Source organism: Nesoenas mayeri (genome assembly GCF_963082525.1).
Source record: "Nesoenas mayeri genome assembly, chromosome: 6".
Classification (NCBI taxonomy): domain Eukaryota; kingdom Metazoa; phylum Chordata; class Aves; order Columbiformes; family Columbidae; genus Nesoenas; species Nesoenas mayeri.
In genome coordinates this window covers 38,868,617-38,895,405 of record NC_137545.1, presented here as the reverse complement: position 1 = coordinate 38,895,405, position 26,789 = coordinate 38,868,617, and the positions used below count along the sequence as shown (strand labels likewise).

The 26,789-nt window shown below is 36.1% G+C and overlaps 1 protein-coding gene across 1 annotated transcript in view; it reads left to right on the top strand.

The window, feature by feature from the left end:
- The window catches only part of LRP1B (LDL receptor related protein 1B), a gene marked incomplete at both ends in the record, with an annotated part of 678,833 nt that overhangs the window by 541,450 nt on the left and 110,594 nt on the right, over positions 1–26,789 (top strand). Inside the window, 12 exons of the mRNA XM_080346793.1 lie at positions 1,468–1,596; positions 4,196–4,315; positions 5,795–5,908; positions 6,104–6,253; positions 10,177–10,299; positions 12,039–12,158; positions 14,431–14,559; positions 16,581–16,703; positions 18,283–18,423; positions 19,475–19,662; positions 21,072–21,255; positions 23,307–23,392. Coding sequence (XP_080202919.1) covers positions 1,468–1,596; positions 4,196–4,315; positions 5,795–5,908; positions 6,104–6,253; positions 10,177–10,299; positions 12,039–12,158; positions 14,431–14,559; positions 16,581–16,703; positions 18,283–18,423; positions 19,475–19,662; positions 21,072–21,255; positions 23,307–23,392 — 1,607 coding nt within the window. The remainder of the gene's footprint in view (positions 1–1,467; positions 1,597–4,195; positions 4,316–5,794; positions 5,909–6,103; positions 6,254–10,176; positions 10,300–12,038; positions 12,159–14,430; positions 14,560–16,580; positions 16,704–18,282; positions 18,424–19,474; positions 19,663–21,071; positions 21,256–23,306; positions 23,393–26,789) is intronic.

The following is a 26,789-nucleotide window of genomic DNA, read 5'->3' as shown; positions in this document are numbered from 1 at the left end:
AGTTGGTAGACTCCTTGGAGACTGGTTTTGTTGGAGAATGTTCTGTATTACATTATGATAAGTTGTCATGTCACAGGACATGATAAAAAAAATGAGAACTATTTCTTCATAGTTCAAAAGTGGTTCAGAATGTATGATCACCCATTGCAGCCCCTTTAGATCACAGTGTCCCTGTGCAGAATTGACATTTACAAACATGTGAATATGTGTTGGTATTTTGGAAAGATGTGATATATAAACACACCCTGCACATCTCCAGCTTTTCTAATAATTTCAGTAAATCTCAGTTGCTTTGCTAATGCTGCACCTTAGCGGGAGAGAATTAACTGGAAAGTTTTGGGCTGTTTCCCCAGAGATGACCCACATTCATAGTGTGGAATGGGACTTTGTGCTCCTCCCCTCAACAAGTGTAGCTGGCTGGATTTGGAATGGAAGGAAAGCTGGGGAGGAAGCTTGTGGTTCCTTATGTCTTTGTTAACATGTCTTGTGGCTCTTCTGTAACAGCTAGAGAGCCCTTCCAAACTCCAGTGGTTTATTGGACCTTTACCCCTGTGGGGCAGAAATCCCATCTTTCAGATGTTTTCCACTTCCATATCTATCTGGCAACTATGCTTGTTCTGCTGCTTTAGTTTCATAGCTTTGACCCACCTGCCTTGTTTAAATCAAAATTTTTGATCATAAGAGTAGAGTCACTGTAACGTTCAAGAAAAATTGTATTTAAGTTTTGGATATGATTTAGCAAGATTTACCATCCTGCTAGAAGCTTAGACAGTTTGCCCGCTTCAGGCTCTTCTGCAGCACTCTGTTGCTCCTGGACAGCCTAACAAGTCTTTTCTCTCCTACTGATAGAGTCACTTTTAAACCACTGGGCTGTATTGGCAGGGCTGTGTTGGTGTGGGATATGAAGACATGTAGTCCTTCACTGATACACCTGTACTGCTTATTTTGCAAACCTACTTCTGTGCTAACAGAGCTTATTCTGGTCGTGCTACTGTTTTTTTCATGCTAGAATGATATTAGACTTTCCTGGGACATCTGAGTCAATAGTAATTTCATATCAGTATTTTTCATAACAGGAAAAAGTACTGTTGTTTAGTGATCAGTTGAAGAGGACCAAGGAGCGTACTTCTGCTAAGGACAGTCTTATTCTCCCTTCTGCCGAATGCCTTTCATCAGCAATGGCAGCTGTGTGGCTGAATGATGGCTTAACTAACTTGACTGCAGTCGGGATTTTGGGAGGTTTTAGACCTAGTTTTAGTTGGATCAGTGAGCAGATCTCACTCAGCTTGACACTACGAGATCACTAGAGCCAGTTTACTAGGTCACCAATCTATAGAAGGTTTTATGTTCTGATATTGTGGTGTGGTTTTTTTGTACTTAGGTTTTCAAAAATGGTGTAGGAGATATTGTAAATACACTAAAAGTCAAAACTATTAAAAATTACATGTTAATACGGTTTATTTTCAGCTAAAAATTCTACTTGCAACATTTATTCTGAATTTGAATGTGGAAATGGTGAATGCATTGATTATCAGCTGACTTGTGATGGCATCGCTCATTGTAAGGACAAGTCTGATGAGAAACTTTTCTACTGTGGTAAGTATTTCCAGACATTTCACCTTCATGTTGTTATTTTGGTTATAAAGGCTTATATTGGTTGCTTTGTGACTTTTCTGCTTATGCATACAAACTGCTTGCCAAGATTCACAAGAAAATGGCAACTTGTATGTTAAAAAAAAACCCTGACAGTATAGATGGAATTATTTAAACCTATTTTCCTCACAAACTTCATGTATTTGCTTAATTATATTTTTAAAAAGAATCTCAAATGCTTTCATATTTCTGTCTCTAAAACAAAAATAAGGAAAACCACAGCTAGATAATTTTTTGAAGATGAAAAATGAAGTATTTTCAGCTTTAATTTAGAAATTTTTATTTAGTTTTCCATATTTAATGGGATTTTCTCTGATTGCGAATAGAAAACACTAAAATGTAAGTATTATAAAATACAAAAACAGTTGTGTAAGAAATCTTTCCACCCAATTTCTGTTTAAGTTCATAATACCATTATTCTTCACACTAATCAGTTTTCATCTTGCAACAAGTTAGATGCCAGGCTGTCTACACTTTACTTTCATAATTTTCCCGAGGGATTCTGTCTTTCTCTCTTTTATCTTTTTTCCTCTTGTAAACACTAACTGAATCACTTTCAGGTGTTTTGTGTCCAACTGAGCTGGCCTGCTGCAGTGTCTAAAACACAACTGTTGCAATAACTCTCATAAATCACTGCTGCCTTAGTGAATTCCTGTATCCTGCATGTTCAGTGAAATCTCCTTGTTACCTGTGTGCCTGTGACTCTTGGCTTTTACCTTGTTCGGTTTATCTATTATCACAGCCTTGGTATTCCTTCTATTTCCCATATGAACAATCCCACGTTGTTTCAAACCCACCCATTGTGTTTATACATTCCATATCTATAGTTTTATTAAAATATCTGCTTTAATTCCTGGAGTTCATCTCTGCTATTTTCATAGAATCATAGAATATCTCAAGTTGGAAGAGACCCATAAGGATCCATGAGTCCAGCTCCAAGACTGATACTGGAATAATAGCCAAGGGTGATACTGGAATAAAAAAGAAATGGAATAGCTTTCTTCTCATTTTTTTACCTTAAAAAAATCAACACCAACATCCGAGAATAGCAACTGCTACTACGTATTCTTTTTTCTTCTTTCATCTTCAGTTTGTGCCCCGATAGCTTTCACACTTCTATGTGATAATTGCTTTGATCATGACATGTAAAACGAATAGAAACATTCCATTAAATCATCTACATGAAGATAACTAACGAGGTTTGAATCTGAAAAAGAAGAAAACACATCCGACAAGGAAATAAGTATCTGGAATACACAAAACGCTTCTAGTTACCAGGGGAAATCGCCCTTGAATTATAAGTGACAGCTTCAGATTACTGAAAAGGAAAGGACCTATGTCTGTGAATGCCTTCTTAGGTTTTCTTGCTAAGTGTTTGTATATATATTTGTATTTATGTATGCATCTTGCTTAGACATAAGAAGTAATTAAAAAAAAAATTACACCACCACCAAAAAACGCAATCAATTAATATTGTTATATGGATTAAACCTCTTTGGCTCTACTATTAACTGCAGTCATTCATTTCATTCACAGTTCATGGAAGAACCATTAAAGTTTCATAGTTTCTTACTTTGTTAGGAGAGTAGGTTGAAAGAATAGAGAGAAGATCACCTGGGAATAAATAAGAAAGTTGTAGCTGGTGAGGAATCTCAAAATACTCTTTCTTATCATTCCGGAGAAGTTTTCTTGTATGTCAGTAGTCTGAGGTTTACTGAGCTGCTGAAACTATTCTATACTCTGCAATACTGAAAAAAATGGAAATGCAACATCCAATTTGTCTTTACATCGATTTGCTTCATTATATTAATTTGTAGTGTGACAACATACATTTTGCCTCAGTTAAACCAGCCATACTGAACTTTTTGCTACACATTGGAAAAAGGAGGAAGAACTGTGGTTCTGTCATGGACTAGGTCATTTATTTATTACTGTGGCATGATTTCTGCAATGATTAGGGCTTTAGTAAATAATTCCTGATTTTTCAAACATATCAACATACGTAAAATTCATATGTTCTTCAATAGTGTACCTACTTGAGCAGAGCACTTGCAGTATCGGTGTTCATAAATCCAGAAACTTTTCTACTAATATTTATTTGTGATGTTTTACTCTCCATTTGTTCCCAGTTTGGTTTAGGGCAGTTTTTTTTATGTTCCATTCTCTTATGATAGAATTACTGATGCTATATGCAAACGTTGTCACATGCCTGACAAAAGTGTGTCTAAACAAATGCATTTAAGGCAGATGGGCTTTTTATACCACGAGATAATAAAAATTTGGAATCAGGCTTTCCTTTTTCCTTTTTTTATCATTCTTTCATTCTTCCTCATTGTGCTTTCCTTTATTATTCCTTATCTGTTTATCAGTCTATGTTCTTTTGCTGGACGATAAATGAACAATTTCTGAAATTTTTCCAGTAGTTTCAAATGCATTTTAATTTAAAATATTTTTCTGAAAAGTTTTTCTGGTATGAATGTAAGGCTATTTTTATTATATATTGTGTCTAAATAAAATTATGTGTTTGTACTTAACTTTGCAGAAAACAGAGGCTGTCGGAAAGGTTTCACGCCATGTTCTAATCGTCGCTGTGTTCCAAGTAACAAAGTATGTGATGGTGCAAATAACTGTGGTGACAACTCTGATGAATTTGACTGTAAAGGTAAATGACAGTTACTTTCAAGGTGATTTCAGAATATTCACAGAATCACAGAATGTCAGGGATTGGAAGAGACCTCGAAAGCTCATCCAGTCCAATCCCCCCATGGAGCAGGAACACCCAGATGAGGTTACACAGGAAGGTGTCCAGGCGGGTTGGAATGTCTGCAGAGAAGGAGACTTCACAACCCCCCTGGGCAGCCTGTTCCAGTGTTCTGATACCCTCACCATGAAGAAAATTCTTCTCAAATTTAAGTGGAACCTCTTGTGTTCCAGGTTGAACCCATTACCCCTTGTCCTATCACTGGTTGTCACTGAGAAGAGCCTGGCTCCATCCTCCTGACACTCACCCTTTATATATTTATAAACATTAATGAGGTCACCCCTCAGTCTCCTCTTCTCCAAGCTCTAGAGCCCCAGCTCCCTCAGCCTTTCCTCATAAGGGAGATGCTCCACTCCCTTCAGCATCTTTGTTGCCCTATGCTGGCCTGCTCTGTAAATACTCAGTATGTACACAAAAGTAGCTAGAAAATGCACATAACTTTATTGGAACTACAAGTGCATTTTGTTAGAATTCCAAACTGCGCAGCACATTGGTGTGTTTGAAACAGCACCTGTTGGGACTGATACGAAGATCGACTTTGGTTTACACCTGCAGTCCTCTAGAAGGAGAGTGGGTTTTGGCACTAGAAAACTCAGAACACACAGCTGCTGCTGCTGCTTCTGTGAAGTAATAAATGAGAGTGACTTTACCACAGGCGAAAACGTTGGAAGATGAGTGATTTCTTCTCTGCATCTGCTGCGCTGATTCTTCTTTGAAGTTGCTAGTGTTCTATTTCTTTGCTTCTCAGATGCACAATGATATCTATGTCCTTTGCAAAATTGCCAGAATTTTTCTCCTTTTTATATCAGAATTGTTTTTCTTTTTGTCTTAAAACATGAATATTTATATCTGTGCATCTGCCAATTAATACAGACTAGCTACCAGACAATACAAATCCTTAGATACCATTCAGAAAGATTGGAGTGGAAATTATATCAGAATATATGGCTAAAACCTGGGTAGCTGTACTAAAAAGCAATTTTTTTGAAAGCACTGCATGGTTTTTAATCATTTAGCTGAATATGAGTAGGGAGAAAAGCACACAGGCAAAAACACCAACCTGGCATTACCTGAAAGAATTCTGAGAGGTTGATAGATAGTCCTCAAAATGCTTCTTCCTTCCTCACATGGTGATTATCTCAAATTGAGTCAAACTATCTAGAGAGACAGACTTTTAGGCTCAAAAATAAACTTAAAAATTAGAAACTTATGCTTTCAAGGTTAGTAGACCTTACATTTCTACTGAATTTTTGGCTATGCAAGGTACAGTCTGAATGCCTCATCCTAAAAGGTAGAAGGTTTGAACACAATACATATAATATGCACCTCAAGAGTCTGTTTAGCACCGCAATTTACATCTTTTATCAACATATGTTACAGATTCAACGTGTGCTTCAACAGAATTCCGTTGTTCAGATGGGATTTGCATTGGAAAATCAGCGCAGTGCAACCAGATCATTGATTGTGCAGATGCTTCAGATGAAAAGAACTGTAGTAAGTTTGTGTTTCTCTGTGTTTTGTAGCATCTGTTCCATGGTTATTCCTTGTTACGTAGCAGTTAATTCATAGTCATTTCTAGTTGGATACCAGCAGCTGCATGGTCTGAGCAAACTTGAGTAAACCTGGAAACCAAACTATAAGGCTTTCAATCTCTATTAGGTGTGATATAGTAATTTGCTCTCTTTGCAGATAATACAAACTGTGCTTACTTCTATAAACTTGGAATAAAATCTTCAGGATTTATTAGCTGTAATTCAACTTCACTTTGTATACTGCCAGAATGGATATGTGATGGATCTAATGACTGTGGAGATTATACAGATGAACTAAAATGTCCAGGTAACTGTAAATAAGAAAAAAATTATTTACATTTTGAAAAATATTTTCCTATACATATATAATATATATATTCCTATATTTTTTCTAATTGTATTGCAAAATGTTTATTCAGTCAATACTTTTAGCTAATACCAAGATTAATATAATGCTGAATGCAGTTTTTTCACCAGTCTTTATTTTGTGTTTCATTAGATTATGCAAATTATTACATATTACTAATGCATTTCTCTGAAGAAATCTCTAACGTCTGTTTTTCTATTTCCTCAAGGTTACGTCTGTCATTAATCATTTTTGTTTAAGTAAAACATCAGTCATTAAAATGTCAGACTCATCAAGCTTCAACACGATCACTCAGGAACTTTTATTAGCTACTACTTTCGTTGATGATATTTCTTTTATTATTTACTTTTTAAACTTTCTCCTTTATTTTACTGAGGTATTTTGGCTTGGCTGCCAGGGTAGATTCCAGGGTTATTGCTTTTGTGGTTGCTCTGCTTTTCAGCCCGTACAAAGAGATCATGGTACACTTGAGGCCCAGTCCCAGAGCTGAGATTGCAGTTTGCAGAAGAGCTATTTACAGCTGGAGATTGTGTTACTTCTCTAGGGTTTTCCTGTCTTTTTCTGCTCTCCTAGGGAAAGACATTGCACCCTATGACATGTAGGGGAAAAAAAAAAATCATATACTTAGTGTCTTGGGAAGTGAATCATATGAAAAACTTATTAATAGAGATGAGCAAAGAACCAATAACAACGAGAACTGAGGTAAATATCGTGTGTGGAAGAAACAAGAAGCAAACTTGATGTTTTGAAGCAGGGGCAACATCATCCTCACGGTTGCCTTCAAAGGGCCAAATGTAATTTTAAGACTGTATGAATGTAGGGGCAATGTGGCCTCTGGTGAAAATTAGTTTGACACCCCCATTTTGAAGTCTTATTTTTTTCTCATCTGACAGTTTTTCATGAGAAGACAGAATACTAACACAATAGAAACACATTTTTCAAGATATATGCTTATACAAATTTGAAGGAAAGACTCTACTTCCATGAGACTTTATGATGCAGTCTTCATCAGAATGACTGGAGTGTTAATGAACTTCAGAAATTAGCATGAAGTTTTTAATGTTTATATAGTGTTGCCCTCTGAGCCTATCTAATAGCGATGGAGGGAAAGATCCCTCGTGCAGGAGTATAATAGTTTTGTGTAAGTCTCTTCTACAGTCTTGAGAAATTCTCATTATCCCATAATCACAGTTTTAGCATCTGCTTTCTATTCTTTCTTAGGTTATTTGGATTATCCTAAATTCTGAAGTGTTGTACAAATGAAATTCTTAATGATGAATAAGTATAAATATCTAGCTATCAATTCTTAACCGCGAGTGTTGAGACATTTAATACTATATTTAATGCTAACCAGTGAATTATTCACAATATTTAATTAACCTAATGAAGGATAGCATTGATATGTTCGCTCCTTTATTATTCAGAAGCCCTCATTTAAGTTTGAGAATATTAAATACAATATGAAACACACCGATAAATAAATAAGTGATAATCTGTATTTAGAGTGAGAATACTTTAAGGGACACAGGCTTGTTGATACATACTTGTAGGATTAGGCCCATCCTAAGAAATTCTGATCAAACTGAAGACAGTGCTCTGGCAAAAAAACTCTTGGGATGTGAAGTCTATGTCTCTTCTTCTGCACCTTGAGCTTTTGTACAAAGATCTATAGAATTAAAAATAAGTAGAGCTTTTTGCTCGTAGTACTCTATTACTATCATCTTCCAGAAGCTCATTCACTTTTTAATTTCTAGTCTACACGTATTCCGGTTTATAGCTGTTGTAATGCTGAGAAGGATCTTGTAGTCCTTCAGTTTTCATATTCTTACTCTTTATATGCAATGACAAATAAGCCAAAGCATTTAGAATTCCTGCTTTCACAACAGGGATATGTGTCTGTGTCATCTTAGTCATCTCAACCTGCATCTCCCTAGCATATACCAGACCAGCATCCGGTAGAGCAAATGAAGTCCAACTTTTGCCTTGTATCAACAAAAACACATTTTAAATTTTTGTTTGTTTGTTTTCATAATTGACTCATGCCAGATTGTAATTGTCTTCCTTTGACCATTACTTCTCTTTCTTTGAAGAATTATTATTTAGTAAAAATACTTACTATTTAATAAATGTTATTAGTTAGTAAAGACAAAACGTTTGATTTTATGTTGTTAATTAGAATCCAAATTTGCTGGACTATCAATTAACATCATTTGATTATTCCCATTTAATATTCTGGTTTTCTGCGTGTTGAGCCCATTTGGTCACCAAGTCTCTGTCAGAATTCTCATATATTTTGTGCTAACTTTATTGCTGAAAGTATTACCAAGATGTAGAAGGAACCTAGACCTTCATCACTAATGTCAATTAACCTGATATTAAGAACTTTCATCCTCCCTATAAAACCAGATGCATATTAAATTATAGATTTTGTTCTAATCTCCATAGTCCCCAGATCATCTAATAATTCTTTAGAATTTGCTGTATGTCTGTTTCACTGAGTTTGAATTATCTTAGTTTTACTTTATTTCCTTTGTGTATATTATTTTTTGCATACCAAAGAAGATTTTGAAGGAAGTATGCTATGGCTTCAGTAAACTAATATCACATAAGTGAACTAATGTTGCATTTTATTCCATCGTCTGTTTATTTGTATTACTTTTCTTCTGACTTTCAAATGTGTGCCAAGTGTTCCATCATTTTAGTGTGTGGCTAATTGCCTGAATCCTTCTTCCCTTTACTTGGAAGCAATACCATTCCAGTTCAACCTACCTGTTATTTCCTTTGCCATTTCATTCTAAACTGACCAACTTTTTGGGCACATTAAGTTTTTGAGTGTTGTTTCTATTGCAAATATGATAATTCCCATTAACAGTCTTTGCTCAGTGTCATTGTTCTTACAGAAAATTAAGGCAAAATATTCATTTAGGGGTGGATATACTTAGAAAATCTTTAATATTTACCCAGTCACCACAGGCATCCCTTTTCTTTCTTTATCATTTTTTTTAATTTTCTATCCGTATAGCTGTAGAAGCCATAAATATGATAACTTTAACTTTCTTATTGAGAGAGAAAAGAGGGGGAAAAATAAAATCAGTATCAATAGCTCAAATACTTTAAAGGAGTAATAGGAACCTTGGCAGAGCTTCAGTGATCTCCAGTATTGGAACTAGTGTATATTGACTGGATTTTCCCAGGCAAAGACCTTGCTTGAGATTTTGCAAAAAGCTTGCGCCATTCATTAGACTAGTATTTGTGCTTACATCATGAAACTAAATATATGGTATGTTTTCTTTTCTCATATCTGTTTTCTAAGCATGCATAAATGTAGAACTTTAAATGACTTTCATATTCTACAATGAAAAAAGGCTAAGAAGAACTTTTTAATATGTGACAAAGTACCTCTCTGGCTCCAACATCAGTGATACAACTCCAGTCAGCGCATGCATCAGATCTGTAGCATATCACAGTGAATGTGACAAAAATACTGCCACAATTAGGTTACCTTGTTGATGCTGGCAGACAGATCAGAAGGACAGTTTCTTCAGTTGATGTAAAAGAATAAGCCGTGTTGATCTACCTGGGCTCAAAACGCAGAAACTGAACTACTTTCCTCTATAGGTCCTTTTAATTTAGGTTGAAGCTGTGCTTTGATTCTTTTCTACATAAATAATTTCAGCTCACTAAACTATTTAGCTATCACTATTTTCTAGTTTGTTTAAATAAAATTAAAATAAATAGATCTTTCTTCATTTTTAGACATAAACACTTTGTCCATTAGTATTCAGAAATTTAGCAGAAATGTGTTAGGCTCCTAATCATACTAGTAGAGACCATTTTACATTACATTCTTTATTTTATCACAGTTCAAAACAAACCCACATGTGAAGAAAATTATTTTGGTTGTCCTAGTGGAAGATGTATTCTGACCACCTGGCTTTGTGATGGGCAGAAAGACTGTGAGGATGGAGTAGATGAACTGCACTGTGGTGAGCATTTTCTCTTATTTGTAGTTCTGTAATCAGTAATGCACTTTGAAAACAGAAAGAAGTACGCGTTTTTATCTTAGAGATTGAATCCAGAGCTATACAAAAAGGTCTTCAATACTACATTTTCAGATTCAACTCTTTAATACTTCATGCTGCCAATATTTTTAACCCTATCTCATGCGAGAATGAGAACCCTATCAAATGATTTGTTCTCCTAAAGGTGTATCTGTATACAGACTTTTCTCTTGCTTTAGTATATCACAATTTAATTAATTCTTCATAATTCCTTATTAGGACAATTTTATAGATATAACCAGTTCATATCAACATCTTGTGACTCCCAACAGTGAGTAACAAAAGTAGACCTTTATGAAACAATAATACGCATTTATTTGCCTCAGAAGCTATAGAAATATAATTATTTAAAGTAAAAAGAAAACTGATGTGAATAAAATACAGAATAAACTGTGACTTGGGTTAATGGTCTGTTTTGTCTTGGATCTTTCAAGATTCTTCGACACTACCTCATTGTGGAGCAGTGCAAGTTGATTTGCCATATGAGAGCTGTCTTTTAACTTAAATTTGTACAGATTACCTGAACAGAGTATTCTATAATTGAATTGTAGCAGCAACCAGCAAAAGCAGTGTCAACTTTTCTCATTCCCCACTTAAATAAAAAATTGTGGGTTTTTTTTTTTATTTTATTTTAATTTTTTTTGCTCTGGTACCTACCATGACTGAATTATATGTTACTGTCTTCGTGACCCAGTTCGCACTAATGTGCTTCCATGTTTGGTTTGCAGTTTACATGGTATATATAATTCTGATAACTTCAAAATTAGGGACTCTGTGCAGTTTTGGGTTGACCACATTCTTCAGGTGTAACACTATGTTCACGTTTCCAGGTTTTATTACACATACATACTTATATGCAATACTTTAAAACATATTAGTCAATTTTTGTGGGAGAGAGGGAAGGGGCTTTAGTACATTCTTTTTCTCCTTATTGCTTTTACCCCTTTTGAGGTAGTTGTTACTCTACTTCTAAATTCAGACTGTATTACCTAAAATTATTTTACTGTTAATATTGATTTATTTTGTCATCAAATAAAACAAAATAAATTTTATTCTTAAAGAAAGAAGTCTGGGAAAAGCGGATGATTTGAAGTTTTCAGGAAAGGTCATAATAGCAGCATTTATTAAGAACAGTTGTGCAGACTGATTTTGAAATGCAGAAGCATGCTGTTATTTTCAGTGTCTACAAAAGTGTCAATGGGACAACAGAATACAAATACACAGCAGTTTTCTTGTGAGAGAAAAGAACATGAAATCTTTTAAAGATGCATTTAAATACCGCAGTACCAAGAGGAAGGCAGTGTCATCTCTGCCCTACTACCACAATAAAGCAATTAATTATAGTTATAACATCCGAATATGCAATCAAGACTAATGTTTTTAAAGTGTTTGTCCTCATCCAACTAGCAAAATGGTTAAAAATATTTGAATGTAAACATTTTGAATGTTTTACTATTTATTTGTTATTTATTTTTATATTGATGAATGCAAACTCTTAGACAAACTGATAGCATCCTGAATACCAAGATTATGATTATACCATGTTTCAATACATTAAAGTTGGGAGGACAGAGAGGAGCGGTGTGGAGATTCCTAAACTTTGCTAGAAAATACAGGGGTGTCATTGGGACCCTGACAAATGCAGTGACTGATGTCATTCCTAGATTCGTCTTGTTCATGGAATCAATTTGCTTGCTCTGCAAACAAATGCATCTCTAAGCAATGGACTTGTGATGGTGAGGATGACTGTGGAGATGGTTTAGATGAGAGCGATGCTGTTTGTGGTAAGTAGAATAATTTTTGTTCTGTATTGTGTGTCAGATCAAGGGTACGGAAAGAGACCAAGTGATCCAAGAAAGTGGTGGAAGGGGAGCAAGTACAGCATCTCCAAAGAGAATATGCTTTAAGGACAGGATATTAGAGGATATCTTCCATCAGCCCCCTCCAAACAACAGCTAGATACCTTTTTACAGGGACTCTATGATTTGTGTGTGGTCTGTCAGTGAAGATGTGAATGACACACCAGCATGGGCAAAAGGAGAACCAAACTTTTCTCCAGTTCCCATCCTTGAGGTAAAACCCCTGCTGTTTGAGTTTTACATTTCAGTAGTAGGTGCCTGAACACTCTGAAGTTGCTTTTTTTCCTCTTTTTTTTTTTCTCCAGTTCCCTTTAAATTTTTTGTATATAAAGCCATAAGCATTATTGTAAAATATTCCTCTCAAATTCCCAAACCCTTCAAATTGCATAAGGGATTGAAAATTTTACTTTCATTCTGGGGTTCAGTTGAATGGAAATGTGTCAGTGAATTCTTTCTAAAAGAAAAATCACATTGTTTCAAGGCATACTGTCACGATTTAATGATATTTTATTCTTTGATTCCAACCCTTCCTGTGCTGTATTTTAAGATTTTCTATTTAGAAATTTCAGATTTTACCTCTTAAATATTTGTTCCTTTTCAAAAATGCTCTTACTTAAAGTCCATTAAACAGAGAGTATTTTATTCAATATTTCATGTGTGATACCACAGGAAAAATGTTGTTGATAACTTAACTGGAAGTGTCAAGTAGACTGAGAAGAAATCTCCTCAACTGATGTTCAGCATTGTGGTTTGTTAAAGTAGTTTCTTAATCCAACACAGATGTGGAAATGCCAACCAATGAAATGGATGAGGGTCAAAATTATACTGTTCTAATATAGCAAACTATGAATGAATTACTACATCAACCTCGAGCTGACATCAATCTACAAATTATTTTGTCCTAGTATTCAAGTCATGCTGAGGACTGGGGAGTTGGAGGCAAAGTCTGTTTGAAAGGGAAGATTTCTCTCTGCTTCCCTCCCCTAGGAGAAGGTGTGAAATGAGAAGAAAAGCACCTCGTCTGGGACTATTAAAGAGCAACGTCAAATCTTAAGAAACATCAAGGCCTGAAGCTTATTAGGAAACTTAGGGCAGAAAGTAGAAAAAGAGAGGGGAAAACAAAGGCCAGTAAATTGCAAAGTGTTGCGACAGCATATTTATTTACTTACTTACTTATTGATTGATTGATTGATTGTTCAGGATTACTTATTTTGATATCTTGACTTGCAATACATTGTAGATCTCTTATTACAAGAAGGTCCACCCATTAAATTGTAGGCCTGAAGAGGGAAAATTCCATCCTAGGTAAAAAGAGGGGGGAGTTAGGGCTGTATTTCTCCTTAGGAGCAGGAGGCAGACTTGATTTGCAAGAATAAGAGAGGTCAAGATGACTTCAGATTTTTCAGTCTCACAAGATGAGTGTTTATTGAACATGAGTTTAACCCCGGAAGTATCAAAAAATAGCAAATAAGGATAAGTGAACAGAGTTGTCTTTCTCCTGCATAAATAGTACCAAAAAAAAGAATTTGTTATACTGTTTTATTAATTTCTAATTAAATTACTAGAAAATACAATGTCTGCTTTTTTAACTTATCTAGGAGAATACATTAAGTGATGTATAGCACCAAAGTTTACTTCCAAACAGAGTAAAAGTAATCCTAGCATATAATATTCTTAACTGGAGAAAAGCCTGTTGAAAAAGAAATCATGGTCAAATAGACAGTGAGTTCCTTGCATTAGAACTGTCAGATATTTTCTTACTCCCACTACTGTTGTACTTGGTACACATTGTTCTCTTCTACATGGGGCTGACACATGCAAGTTTTGAATACCTTTAGCTTCCTGAGATAGAATATAGTGATGAGAGGATTATGTCGTTTACAAGATAAGTTCCTTTGTTTGGTCACTCCAAACACGCAGCCAAACATAAAGACCAAATTGGTTTGAAAAGTTATTCTGTTTATTTCTTCCTTGCAGAAAATGAGGAAGCTGAAAAAATTGACAGAACAGAAGAAATAGTAGATTGTAAAAATTGTATGGTATATAATACAGTCTTAGCCAGCAGGTTTTTCATACTGCGAAGAACAAAATCTTCTTTCAGCTTTATTTTAATATAAAAAAAACCTACCCAGTCATTACCCATTACCTTGAAGAGATCAGTTAGAACACCTTCAAGGCTCACATATTGTTTTTTCAGGTTCAGTGACCTGTGCAGCAGACACGTTCAGTTGTTTGGGCTCCCACGCCTGCGTTCCCCGGCACTGGCTTTGTGATGGTGAGAGAGACTGTCCGAATGGCAGCGATGAGCTCTCCACAGCAGGCTGCGGTATGCTGACATGTTAAAAATGTATAATATTTCTTTTACTGGAAGTTTTCCCTTTGCAGTATCCAGATGTTTTTTATGGCTGTAATATTTTACCTTTATACTGTCAAGATTATCAGTAAAGATGGATAGGTGACATGTGAGTACACATACCAGGATCCTTAGATGTTTTAACCAGACTAACATCTTCAGGTTTTGTTTATATATACCGAGGCACACCAGCTGAAGATCGGTGTCTGTGTCACATCACAGACATTATACAACTTATCTACTGATGAAAATTAGCATGTTATTGACTATGTAGGTTTATTCCTTTACCCAAAGAAAAGGTTACTGTGTGACAGGGAGGTTATGTATCAAAAATCACAGAATGGATTGGAGTGGACCTCAAAAGATCAATCCCCCTGCCAGAACATGAACACCCAGATGAGGTTACACAGGAAGGTGTCCAGGTGGGATTTGAATGTCTGCAGAGTAGGAGACTCCACAACCTCCCTGGGCAGCCTGTTCCAGTGTTCTGATACCCTCACCGTGAAGAAGTTTCTTCTCAAATTTAAGTGGAACCTCTTGTGTTCCAGTTTGTACCCGTTGCCCCTTGTCCTACCATTGGTTGTCACCGAGAAGAGCCTGGCTCCATCCTCCTGACACTCACCCTTTATATATCTGTAAACATTAATGAGGTCACCTCTCGGTCTCCTCCAGCTCCAGAGCCCCAGCTCCCTCAGCCTTTCCTCACACGGGAGATGCTCCACTCCCTTCAGCATCTTTGTTGCCCTACGCTGGACTCTCTCCAGCAGTTCCCTGTCCTGCTGGAACTGAGGGGCCACAACTGGACACAATATTTCAGGTGTGGTCTCACCAGGGCAGAGTAGAGGGGCAGGAGAATCTCTCTGACCTACTAACCACCCCCCTTGTAATCCACCTCAGGTACCATTGGCTTCCTGGCCACAAGGGCACAGTGCTGTCTCATGGTCATCCTGCTGTCCACCAGGACCCCCAGGTCCCTTTCCCCTACGCTGCTCTCTAATAGGTCATTCCCCAACTTATACTGGAACCTGGGGTTGTTCCTGCCCAGATGCCCTTGTTATATTTAATTAGATTTTTCCCTACCCAACTCTCCAGCCTGTCCAGGTCTCTGGATGGCAGCACAGCCTTCTGGTGTGTCAGCCACTCCTCCCAGCTTGGTGTCATCAGCAAACTTGCTGATAGTACACTCTATTCCCTCATCCAAATCATTGATGAATATATTGAATAATACCAGCCCCAGTACTGATCTCTGAGGCACCCCACTAGATACTGGACTCTGCCCCATTGACCACGACTCTCTGGCTTCTTTCCTTCAGCCAGTTTGCAGTTCACCTCACTACCCGATCGTCCAGACCGCACTCCCTCGGTTTACTTGTAAAGATGCTGTGGGAGACTGTGTCAAGTGCCTTACTGAAGTCAAGGGAGATATACTTCTGTTTTCGATTTATTCCAGCTAATTGTTCAGATCTTGACATCTCTTTCCCTATGAACTATTACTTCCAGTCTTCTGAGATACATTTCTTTTAAAAGTGTTGGGAGTTCAATAGTAGTTTCATTAGGGGGTTTATTTTATACTATTATTATATATAATAATGTTATATGTTAAAAATATTGAAATCTATTCTCTCCACTGAATGCATGTTCTATCACTTAGCATTTCTAGACTGAGTTATATATATTGAGTATTTATGGATTTTAAAGAACCTTTCTTCAAGGCATAGTGACATAGTAAGCACACCTGTACTTCGCAAATGTTCTTGTCCTCAGAGGCAGACCTTCAGCTGGTTGTAGACAGTGTCAGCTTCTGAGGCCTTTCTGTCCTGGATTACCTGAGATTTTAGCTATCCTTACTTTTTTAGCTATCTTTGTCGTGATGAGTAGCTTTTTCTGCTATTGAATTTTGTGGTGATCTTTGTATGACTCAAAATCTATGGTTATTTCCATTGAATCCCACTGTTCTCAATTTCATTTATTTTTATGTGCTGTATTTTCCTTAGCTCCTAATAACACTTGTGATGAGAATGCTTTCATGTGCCATAACAAAGTCTGCATTCCCAAACAGTTTGTGTGTGACCATGATGATGACTGTGGAGATGGATCAGATGAATCTCTGGAATGTGGCAAGTATAACAAAAGTAGAGTAAACCGAAAAATTTCAGACTGTTAACTCTAAGGCACTTACTTTCAGTCACTATTGAAAAAGAAAGCCCTTCAATTTTTAGCATAGTTGTAATGTTAACTTTTAAATAATGCATTAATGAATACAACTTGGTATTAACTTGGAACTGGAGCTACAATGACAAATTATTTGCTATAGTAGTGACTTAAAGTTGATTGCTTACAACATGTAATAGAATTTAAGATGCACAGTCTATGATTTCTAGTTTTTTACATATGTATTTTCCCAAGAAACAAGCAGTAGGATGAGAGGAAATGGCCTCAAGTTGTGCCAGGAGAGGTTTATATTAGCTATTAGGAAAAATTCCTGACAGAAAAGGTTGTCAGGCATTGGAACAGGTTGCCCAGGGCAGTGGTGGAGTCACCATCCCTGGAGGGGTTGAACAGGCATTTAGACGAGGTTCTTAGGGACATGGTTTAGTGCTAGAGTTAGGTTATGGTTGGACTCCATGATCTTAAGGGTCTCTTCCAACCAAAATGATTCTATGATACACTTCAGCCAGTAGCGGGCGTGAAGTCCACAAGAGCAGAGGAATGCTCGTGTGAAACAAAATTCTGAAGTGCATCTACTGAGGGTGTTGGGTTCTCCTTACCAGCCACTTCATTCTACTGCTCCTCCCTCGTCACACCGCTCACCAGCATAGACTTCTAGATCCTTGAAGAAAGATGGGAACAAACACACCTTCCATTTGCTTTTGGGTTATGTAAATGGTATGGAGTTTTGAAAGGGGCAGTTTGTTACAATAAGCTGTTGTAGGGAAAAACTGCTTAGTTCAAGTGGTTTAAACCAAGACAGGATCAAAGCAAGTTATTGATTTATTAATGACAGATAACCAATTGGAAACCGGTGAACTACACATTCAGTATCAATAGCAGCAATGCAATGGGTCAGTCACACCTGCAAAATATTGATATATACATGCATGGTCCCTTAAAATACTGACAGATAAATAGTGATGGTTTAACAGAGTTTAAAAGAGACAGAAGGAAGAAACTCCCAACAGAAGCAGAGGATGCACAAATTCCTGATCTAATTGTAGTATGGACCTGCCTTTTGGGCACTGGCTCTATTTAATTTCTACTGAGTAAACTGAAATCTACAGCAACATTTGTGTGTTGCACAGCTGCAATGCAATTTTCTGTTAGCTTGTAATCAAATACACACCTTAATGTGTAACTAGTATGGTAAAGTTGTTATAGCATAATTTTAGGAAAGGGTTACATTCTTTTCTGAGAAAGGGAACTGCTCCTAGAGAGTAGGAATCAAATTCCAAACCAGACTTTTCAAGGTGTTGTCAGGATGTTAAAATTAATGGCCTAATTCATCAAGATTTCAAACGTGAGATTTCTTATTTGACTGCAAACTTTACTTTTATCTTTTTTTATATCTTTTAAAAAATATTTTATTTTTGATTATAATAATACTTTATTTTTTATTTTACTTACATTGCCTTGCATATGGAAAATTTTATGTTTGAATTATGAAGCTAAGTATGAAGTTATTGGTTGCTGTGTCTCTAGGGTATCGTCACTGTCGTCCTGGAGAGTTCACTTGTGCTGATGGAAGATGCCTGTTAAATTCCCAGTGGCAATGTGATGGTGATTTTGACTGCCCAGACCATTCTGATGAAGCACCTATAAACATAAAATGCAAAAGTTCAGGTTTGTGTTTAATTTTTTTGGTAACATGTGGCCTTTCCTTTTGGAAGGCAATGGATTAGAATTGTAGACTAGCAGATGTAAAACCTCATAGCTTAAATCTCCAGTGCTTTCATGGTGATATTCCTTATGTCTGCAAGGAGAATGTCTGTCAGTTCTCAGCATCCAAAACCTCAGCTGACAAAATTCAAGCTATCAGTTCCTCTGGCATAAGATGGCTGCTAATTCATGAATGCATAAATGTTCAATATACTCATCACACTGAAGTAGATCATACAAAAGTGGATGTTAGGTTGTTCTTTGTATATTAAAAAATGGTCTGTTTTTATTAGCAAATTACTGACCAAATGTGATTTGTTGATATTGGTATTTTCTAATGGCATAACTTAGCTGAGCCCTGGCTCATCTTTGAGTGGAAAATGAGTCATGGTGTGGATATCATGTGCTATTCTGTGGCTTTTTGAAAGACCAGTTCTTCTGTCTAGATCTTACCACTTTATTGTACAGTAGCCCAGTCCTTTATACCAATCTTGATGGAAATCACTCATTTGCTTTGAGGTAAGGCAACGATCTTCCTTTAACAATAAATGCTCTGATTCTGATATGAAGAACCTGAAAGTAGCTGGGCTGACATAATCAAGTTTTTCCCAACAGGAAAAAAAAAAGACATGTATGCGTGTCCTCAGACAAGGAATGTGTCAGAATTCAGTCAGTCACGTTACTAAACACCCAAGCGGCCACAGGGGAGAGAAGCCACAATTTGCAAGTTTTGCAAACTATAGAACTGTATTTTGTGTAGAGATAAGGTAGAAGATTCTCAATTAAATGAAAACAAATGTGTGGGAAGGAGTAAGTTGAAGTATTCATACATTTTCCAGGAGAGGAATAAACCTTTAAAGAGACTGAAATATAAAAGGTATAATTAAACTATCAATAAAAAATGAATACTCAATTGTTTCATCTCCCATGCACGCATTGCAGCCGGTCCATGAGAAAATCCATTCCCAGTACTAACAGACTACACAAAGTTGTGTTCTCTTTTTCTGTTTTTCAGAGCAGTCATGTAACAGCTCTTTTTTCATGTGCAAAAATGGCAAGTGTGTTCCTCAGACTGCTGTTTGTGATAACAAAGAAGATTGTAGTGACGGATCTGATGAGAAAAGCTGCCACATTAATGAATGCCTCAGTAAGAAAGTTAGTGGCTGTTCTCAAGATTGTCAGGATCTTCCTGTTGGATACAAGGTGAATAATTACAAAATGTGGTGTAATGTAATGCAAATTCTTAATTATTAACTACTGTGTGGTTATAATAGAACTCGTGCTGTACTTCATTGTAATGAAACAGCTTACCTGTCATAGTAAGGACATTCAGATTTTTTTTTCCAGTAAGCAAATAATTGCCAATTGTATTAAAAAAAAAAAAGTAAAATACATATTTTATACCTATGGAAAAGAACGTACAATGTTTTAAATACAGCAAATCATACTGATGTGTACAGAGCACTGAAAACCAGATGTGAAAAAGAAAAAGACATAGGAGTGAATAGTTGTCTCCATATTTTTTCTAAGCCGAAGACACAGAAATGTATAAACAAAGTATAATCGCCTAAGTCGCAGAATAAAATCATTAGTTGTCTGCATGTGATGGTGTTTTCTGAATCGCCTACATCTGCTCTTTGGTCTGGAGGCGTGCAGAGGAATACTTGTGGGTGGTAGGTAAACTCTGGCCACTGACTGCACTAAGCTGTAAGTGGAAGCCGAGAGTAGACAAGAGATTTTTTCACAGTTGTAACTCTGAAGTAACCCTGACTTCACCCCTAATCATTTCATCTTTTTAATAGAATGTTGACCTGCTGAGAAGTAAATAACATTTGTCCAACATGAGTTAGCTCTGAAGGTGTTCAAACCTCTGAAGCCATGTCAGGAGGCCATAGACTACAGAGCTGAAGGCTTGGTTAGGTACAGCAAAAACCTTGTTGAAGTAGCATCATCGGAGAGAAAACATCATGGGTCTCTGCGGAGAATTATGTAGAGGATACAGGGAGGAATATGACACAAAGTTTTCTGTGGTTGAAAATATGCCCCTGTTTCCAAACCTCTCTACCCATTTGTATTTTCCATCACTCACGTTGCATGTGACAAGCTTTGCCATGGTGATCAGCAGACCTCATAAAAATCACCTTCAAGATTCTCATTCATACTACTGTACCTGTTACACAGAATGCTAGATGTTATCAGTACTTCAAGAAAAATTATTAAAACTTGTATATCTTTACCAAAAAGCACGTGTATACTTGAAAAGAAAGAACTGCAGAGGGTTCATCCATCATTATTTTCATGAAAGAATCCTTTCCACATTTGTCAGATGTTATTTTACTTTTTCTTCATTTAAAGAAGAAAGAATAATTACTCATTTTGCAGGGTTATTTTGGAAGGATTGGTACTTAGGATCACACCAGCAATAGCTGAAAAGAAATATAGGTATGTCTGCCTGTAAGCAGGATAAAAAGCAATGTAAGAAAGATGTTACTTGAAAAACCGAGGCTACATGAAAAAAGTTATAATGCTATCATATTCAGAAGAAAGTCCTTAAGAAAACAAGCAGAATCAATCAGTAATTCAAAATGAATCTATTTGTATTTGTTTCCCAGTGCAAATGCTGGCCTGGATTTCGGCTGAAGGATGATGGCAAAACCTGCGTAGATATTGATGAGTGTTCATCGGGATTTCCCTGTAGCCAGCAATGCATCAATACATACGGGACTTACAAATGCTTGTGTGCGGATGGGTATGAAATACAGCCTGATAACCTACATGGCTGCAAATCCCTTTCAGGTATCGCTTTTTTTTTTAATTCATTGCTGTATCCAAAATAATTTGTGTATTACCTTATCCTCAAGGTCTGTGTTACCCTTTATGAAAGGTAAACTGAGTTATTTCGAAGCACACTACTTTAATGAACAATAAGAATGTGATTCAATGTCTGAATGTAATAACAAGTTCTATTTTTAGCATGTATTATGCTCAAATAATTTTCAGTGAAGAGTCACAGTGGATTATGGAAGTTTGAATTAGTAACTTTATTAGAAAAAGTATTAGAAAAGTTAAAATACATCACTTAATTTTACTTCTGAGTCATATGATAATAGTATGTTTATGATAAGTGTTTAAAAGACTTCTGCTGGTTTATGTCTTCAACATTAGATAATTAGAATATACGTCAAGCTCCCTGGTATGAAAAAGAAGAACAGGAAAAAAATAATAGAAATTGCAAAATCCATTATTCCTATAACATATGAAATCCTGCAGTCTTACATGTAATACACAGTAAAGTTCAAGATATATAAGAACACTGGTTATTTCCTCACACCCACGTCCATGGCACTGATGTTATTTTTATGTGCTTCAGTGAGTAGGGTTCACTAGATGAGTGAAAGGAAGAGTAAAATGTCAACGGGGGGGAAAAACATTAAAAAAACATTTTAAAAACCCACATTTCTACATTCTGCTGGATTTCCTTCAACCTTCATATTGAGCAGACTCCTTATTCCAGTCTTGCACAAAGTCCTTTGTGTTTTGTTTTTTAAATATCAATGAACTTCTATTTTCTTTCTAAATGACGAGAAACCTGGAAACTCTGTCTGCCTCATGTTCCTGTCTCAGGGGCTTCCCTGGGGAAGCACAGGAGAGGGCAGAAAATACAGTCTGGATTTTGCTTTACTCCTGCCTCACGCCTTGCAAGCTACTCATCTATTTAGAAGCCATAGATCACTCAAACGAGGAGGGGAGCTGGAGCACATCACAGTGCACTTTATTGGACTTGTCATATATCAAACCTCAACAGTTGGAGTTGTTGTATATCAAACTTCAAAAGTGATCATGACAAAGCTGTTTGTGCTGTGGCGAGGATGGTTGTGCTGTGAGGAGGTGCCAACACACCTGATGCTTGATTTCTTGCAAAATTTGCCTTGAACTCTTTACAACAGAGCCCAGCATCACAACCATTCTCCACAAACCACGGACAGCCGGTGCTGAGGATGATGCTCAGGTCATTTCAGAACTGGAGAACGTCTTAGAGTTGAACATAAAATGCAAGCAAGGTGGTACAAGGTATTCAGTACAAGAGTAGGTTGGACAACACATTACATTCCAGAGCATATGAGCAGTAGATACAAATCTTAAATACATTTTTAAATATTAGCGAGGTTTTTTATTTATTTTAGCTAAAGTCCCTCTTAATAGAGCTAAAATAAAGACAACTTTAAATATATATTATATATAATTTATTTTTTTTTTTTTACTATTATGTATATCAGCATCAGAGATCTTACAAAGTAAGTTGTGGCATGAATGATTATCTGAAGGAACATTTTTTGATAAACTGGAAAGCCAAGGGTAAAAAAGCCAAATGTGGCTTCAGTTCAGAATTAGAGAATCAAGCTTTGTCCGAATAGCTGTTTCTTTATCTGTAATTTTCAGAGGATTGAAATCTCAAAAAGCAATGGTCAAAGCAAGCTGGATTTGCAACTGTGACAAATAATAGTCTTAGTAATTTGAAAGTGGATGTTGAAATTAAAACAAGTCATATTTCAAATTTAATCTCTGACAATAAATTAGCATAAAATACAGTATGGTTCCCATATTACAAAGGCAAAAAATTAAATTACATTGAAAGATATACTAATTAATTGTTTTGTTCATTTTTATACTGCATCATTGATCTTTCTTGGAACATTTGAATGTCTTAAATATTTCTTTCATCCATAACATTGATCAGAGCATGTAACATTTATTTTTCAAGCCATCTGTATTTCAGCATTGTATTCCTGATTTTCCATAAATTAACGTAAAAGCTAGTCTAATATATTCTTTCTCCCGGGGTTTAGATGAGGAACCTTTCTTAATTCTGGCTGATCATCATGAAATAAGAAAAATTAGCACTGATGGATCCAACTACACTTTGTTGAAACAGGTATAATCATAGTACCGTGCTCTAAGTTTAACTCAATACTTTTATTCTTTTCTAAAGTGTGCAGCTGACAGACACATCATCCTACAATTGGCATTGTATGCACCGCAGAACAACTGCAGTACCTCCACAGTTTTTAGAATATCTAAAATTGCCTAATTTATCTGAGTTTGACATGACTAAAGCTCAGGCAGTTGTTTTGTCAGTCATTCTGATGTACTAAAAAAATACATTTGTGATCTTCTTCCATCACAATATGTCTTGAACAACATGTATATTTCAGTTTGCAAAAAGAACCCCAAAAAGTATTTGGCCATGTATTATTTGAGCTACTTACTGTCATAACCCAAATATATTTTTATTGATGTAGACACAGAAGTTCAAGATTTATGGTATTAAAATACATGAACAAATATCTTCAGTTAAATCTAACTTTTTACGTAATTACTGCAAATTATTTTGAAGGAATAACACTTTATTTGAAAAACTACAAAAGTAGAAAGTCACCCAGTAAGTACAGAGCTATAATTGTAGCAGTTTCTGCTCTGCTTCTATGCTTCACCTAAGTGTAGTTACTTACCATAGATTAGACTTTCAAAATATGTTTTAATAAAAACATCTTTTACCTTGAGTACTAATTAGAAAGACGAGAAAAATCTGTTATGCCAGTCAATAGCATTAGGCTTTTTCTGACTTCTTGTGTCAGTACTCTGTGCATCTTAATGTCACGCGAGAGGTGTTCAGGTCTTCACAACAGTAATTACAAAATTAACCATCTTGCATTAAACATTGATTTTATTTAAGCATAGCAAGCATTGCATTCAAGTCTGTTATTTCTTCTGAAATCCTTCTGACTGCCTCTTGTTTACATCTCACTGCCTCTCTCCTCTTTTGCTGGTATATTTAGTAATAGCAGCCTGTTAAAAGAGGGGAGCAACAGTTAATTTTCTTTATGGTTGGTGAGGACAGATTGGCTCAGAGCTTCGTCAGTCTTGAATTTAATGGACTTCAGTGCTTTACAGACTGTGTAGCTCCAGCCGTTGAAGAGAATCTGTGTTTTCCATATCACATTAATCAACTAGGCTACTAAATATCCCTGTTACTGAACCTACTGGCCTTTGATCCTATAAATATGGCATTTTTAAAAGCATCCAGATTTGAAAGCAGAAGAGGGAGCTATACCAGCAGAAGAGGTGGGCTGTCTTCCTCATAAGGACACCTTTTTCTCCTCATCGTGTTATGATGGATCGACTCTTCCTTACACATCTACCAAATGAAGGCAAATACCAGAGCTGCTCTGGCAAAGGAGCAAAACCACCCTTCTCTGTGTATTTGATCTGTGCTTTGCCATTCTAACACCTGTTCACATAAACTCAGAGTAAAGGAGCTGAAAGTAGGAGCTCGTTCGGTGTTCTCTGAGTTGTTACATGCCAGCTCTTTTGTCTCTATTTTTGTTGTTTGGTTTGTTTGGGTTTTTTTGGTTTTGGTTGATTGGTTTTTTTTGCATACAGTGCAACTCTTCAAATTGTGTCTCATGTATGTTCTTTGCCTATCATTTCGTTCACTCCTACTCATCAAAATCCTTAGGGTTTCCATAGACAGAGCAGACAGAGAGAACAGAACCTTCCTCCTCATTATTTGTGGGGTTTACCTGCATTCTTTTAATTGGGGCACCAAGGGACAGCAATTGATGGCCTAGGACACCATGTGCTATGTGTAACAGCAGCAACCAAAACCATGGGAGACTAATGCAGCTGATGCCATCTGAAAGCGACCCTGTTCCTTCTAAAAGCAGATTACATGAGAAGTGACAAAGAATTATGCTAGGGGGACCTAAAAGGGACATGTAGATTACAGAAACCATAGTGGAAAAGAACAGAAATAATTTTACCTGTTGATCTTCTGATAAATATTGGAACTAAACTGACCCAAAATAAAACACTTGAAGCCAAAAACTTACAGTGAGTCAATTCTATTTATTAGTCTGGATACTTAAAAAACATACAGTGTTATAGAATATGTCGGTGTATGGCTAATTTTTATACAAATTACTGACCTTGATTTCTAGAACATTATAAATTTGTCGTAGTCTTTTATATTCATGCACTTGTCTCCTTTGTTAAGAATTTGGGGTGGGGATTTATCTGCAGATGCGTTTACACTACTAGTAGAAAAAAGAGACAGGAAAAATGTTTTGCGGCACAGTTATGACTGTGAGAACTGCAGCTGGTTTTGTTAAAAACCTGTGTGCATGGATATGGGATTTTTGAAAATAAGAGTGGCCCTCCAACACTGGATTGTTTAAGGCTTTCTTTAATGATGGTTTATGCAGCTTTCTACATTTTGATTAAAAGATAGATTTACAGTATTATACTCTAGTAGCTGGCAGAAATGCCATGTATCACTTTCTGTACAATTAAATATTGTTGCTCTTAGTATTTTAGAGTTGGTTAGTCCAGCACATCCCCTCCACAACTCTGAATTACATTAACAAGGGAGGTTGCTGATCTACCTGAGAGTAGAATGTCGTTGGGCTGATAACAGAACTGATTATCCGATCCTGCGATTTTGCACGGAGTGCAAATTGCATTCATTCCTTTTACCACTGCTGCTCCGTATTTGATTGATAACAACATCTTTGTATTAATATATTAAGAATAATTGTTATTTTGCTACGTGGCAGAATGTTCAGCAGATTATGGGACAAGGCTTTCCTGTTCTCAGATAAGGAAATAAAAGCCATCATCTGAATGGAATCCCTCTCTTATCTGCCATTTGGGATGAAAAGCCATTATTATATGACTGTTCTTTCCAGCCTATAGGAGTATGTCGAATTTGATCAGTGCTCCTTCTTACAATGTATTGGCTTAGTAATTGGAGACATAGGAGACTTCCAGATGCCTACTACATCTCTTCACTTTCACACTTAATGTTTATACTACCTATGTGTGTATACACATACATATCCACACAGTACCTATAATATCTGAGAATTGAAAACCTTCTTATTCAGGAATTAAAATTAATGCTTTTTTGAACATCACAGTTTTGGATTCCTGCTTAAGTCATATTAATAATGAAATTATTTCATTAAATAAAGAGAATAAATTTTATGCTATTTCCAAGTTTACTGTTATAAAATGAATATTAAAGTGATGCCAAAGGTAGTAATTAGCAGAGGAATTGAGCAAGAGGATTGAGCAAGAGTTATAATACTTACTGTTAAAGTTCATTGTAGTAATAGGAATGAAAAAAGCAGAAGCATCATTTAGTTTTATATGTCACCTGCATTTTTGAAGTGAGATAGTTCTTTTTTACCAGGTTTATTTCTGTTACAATTTTTATCTTATTCTGATTGCTTACAAGTAGTGTATGGAAAAATGAGAGAAATAGTGCAAAT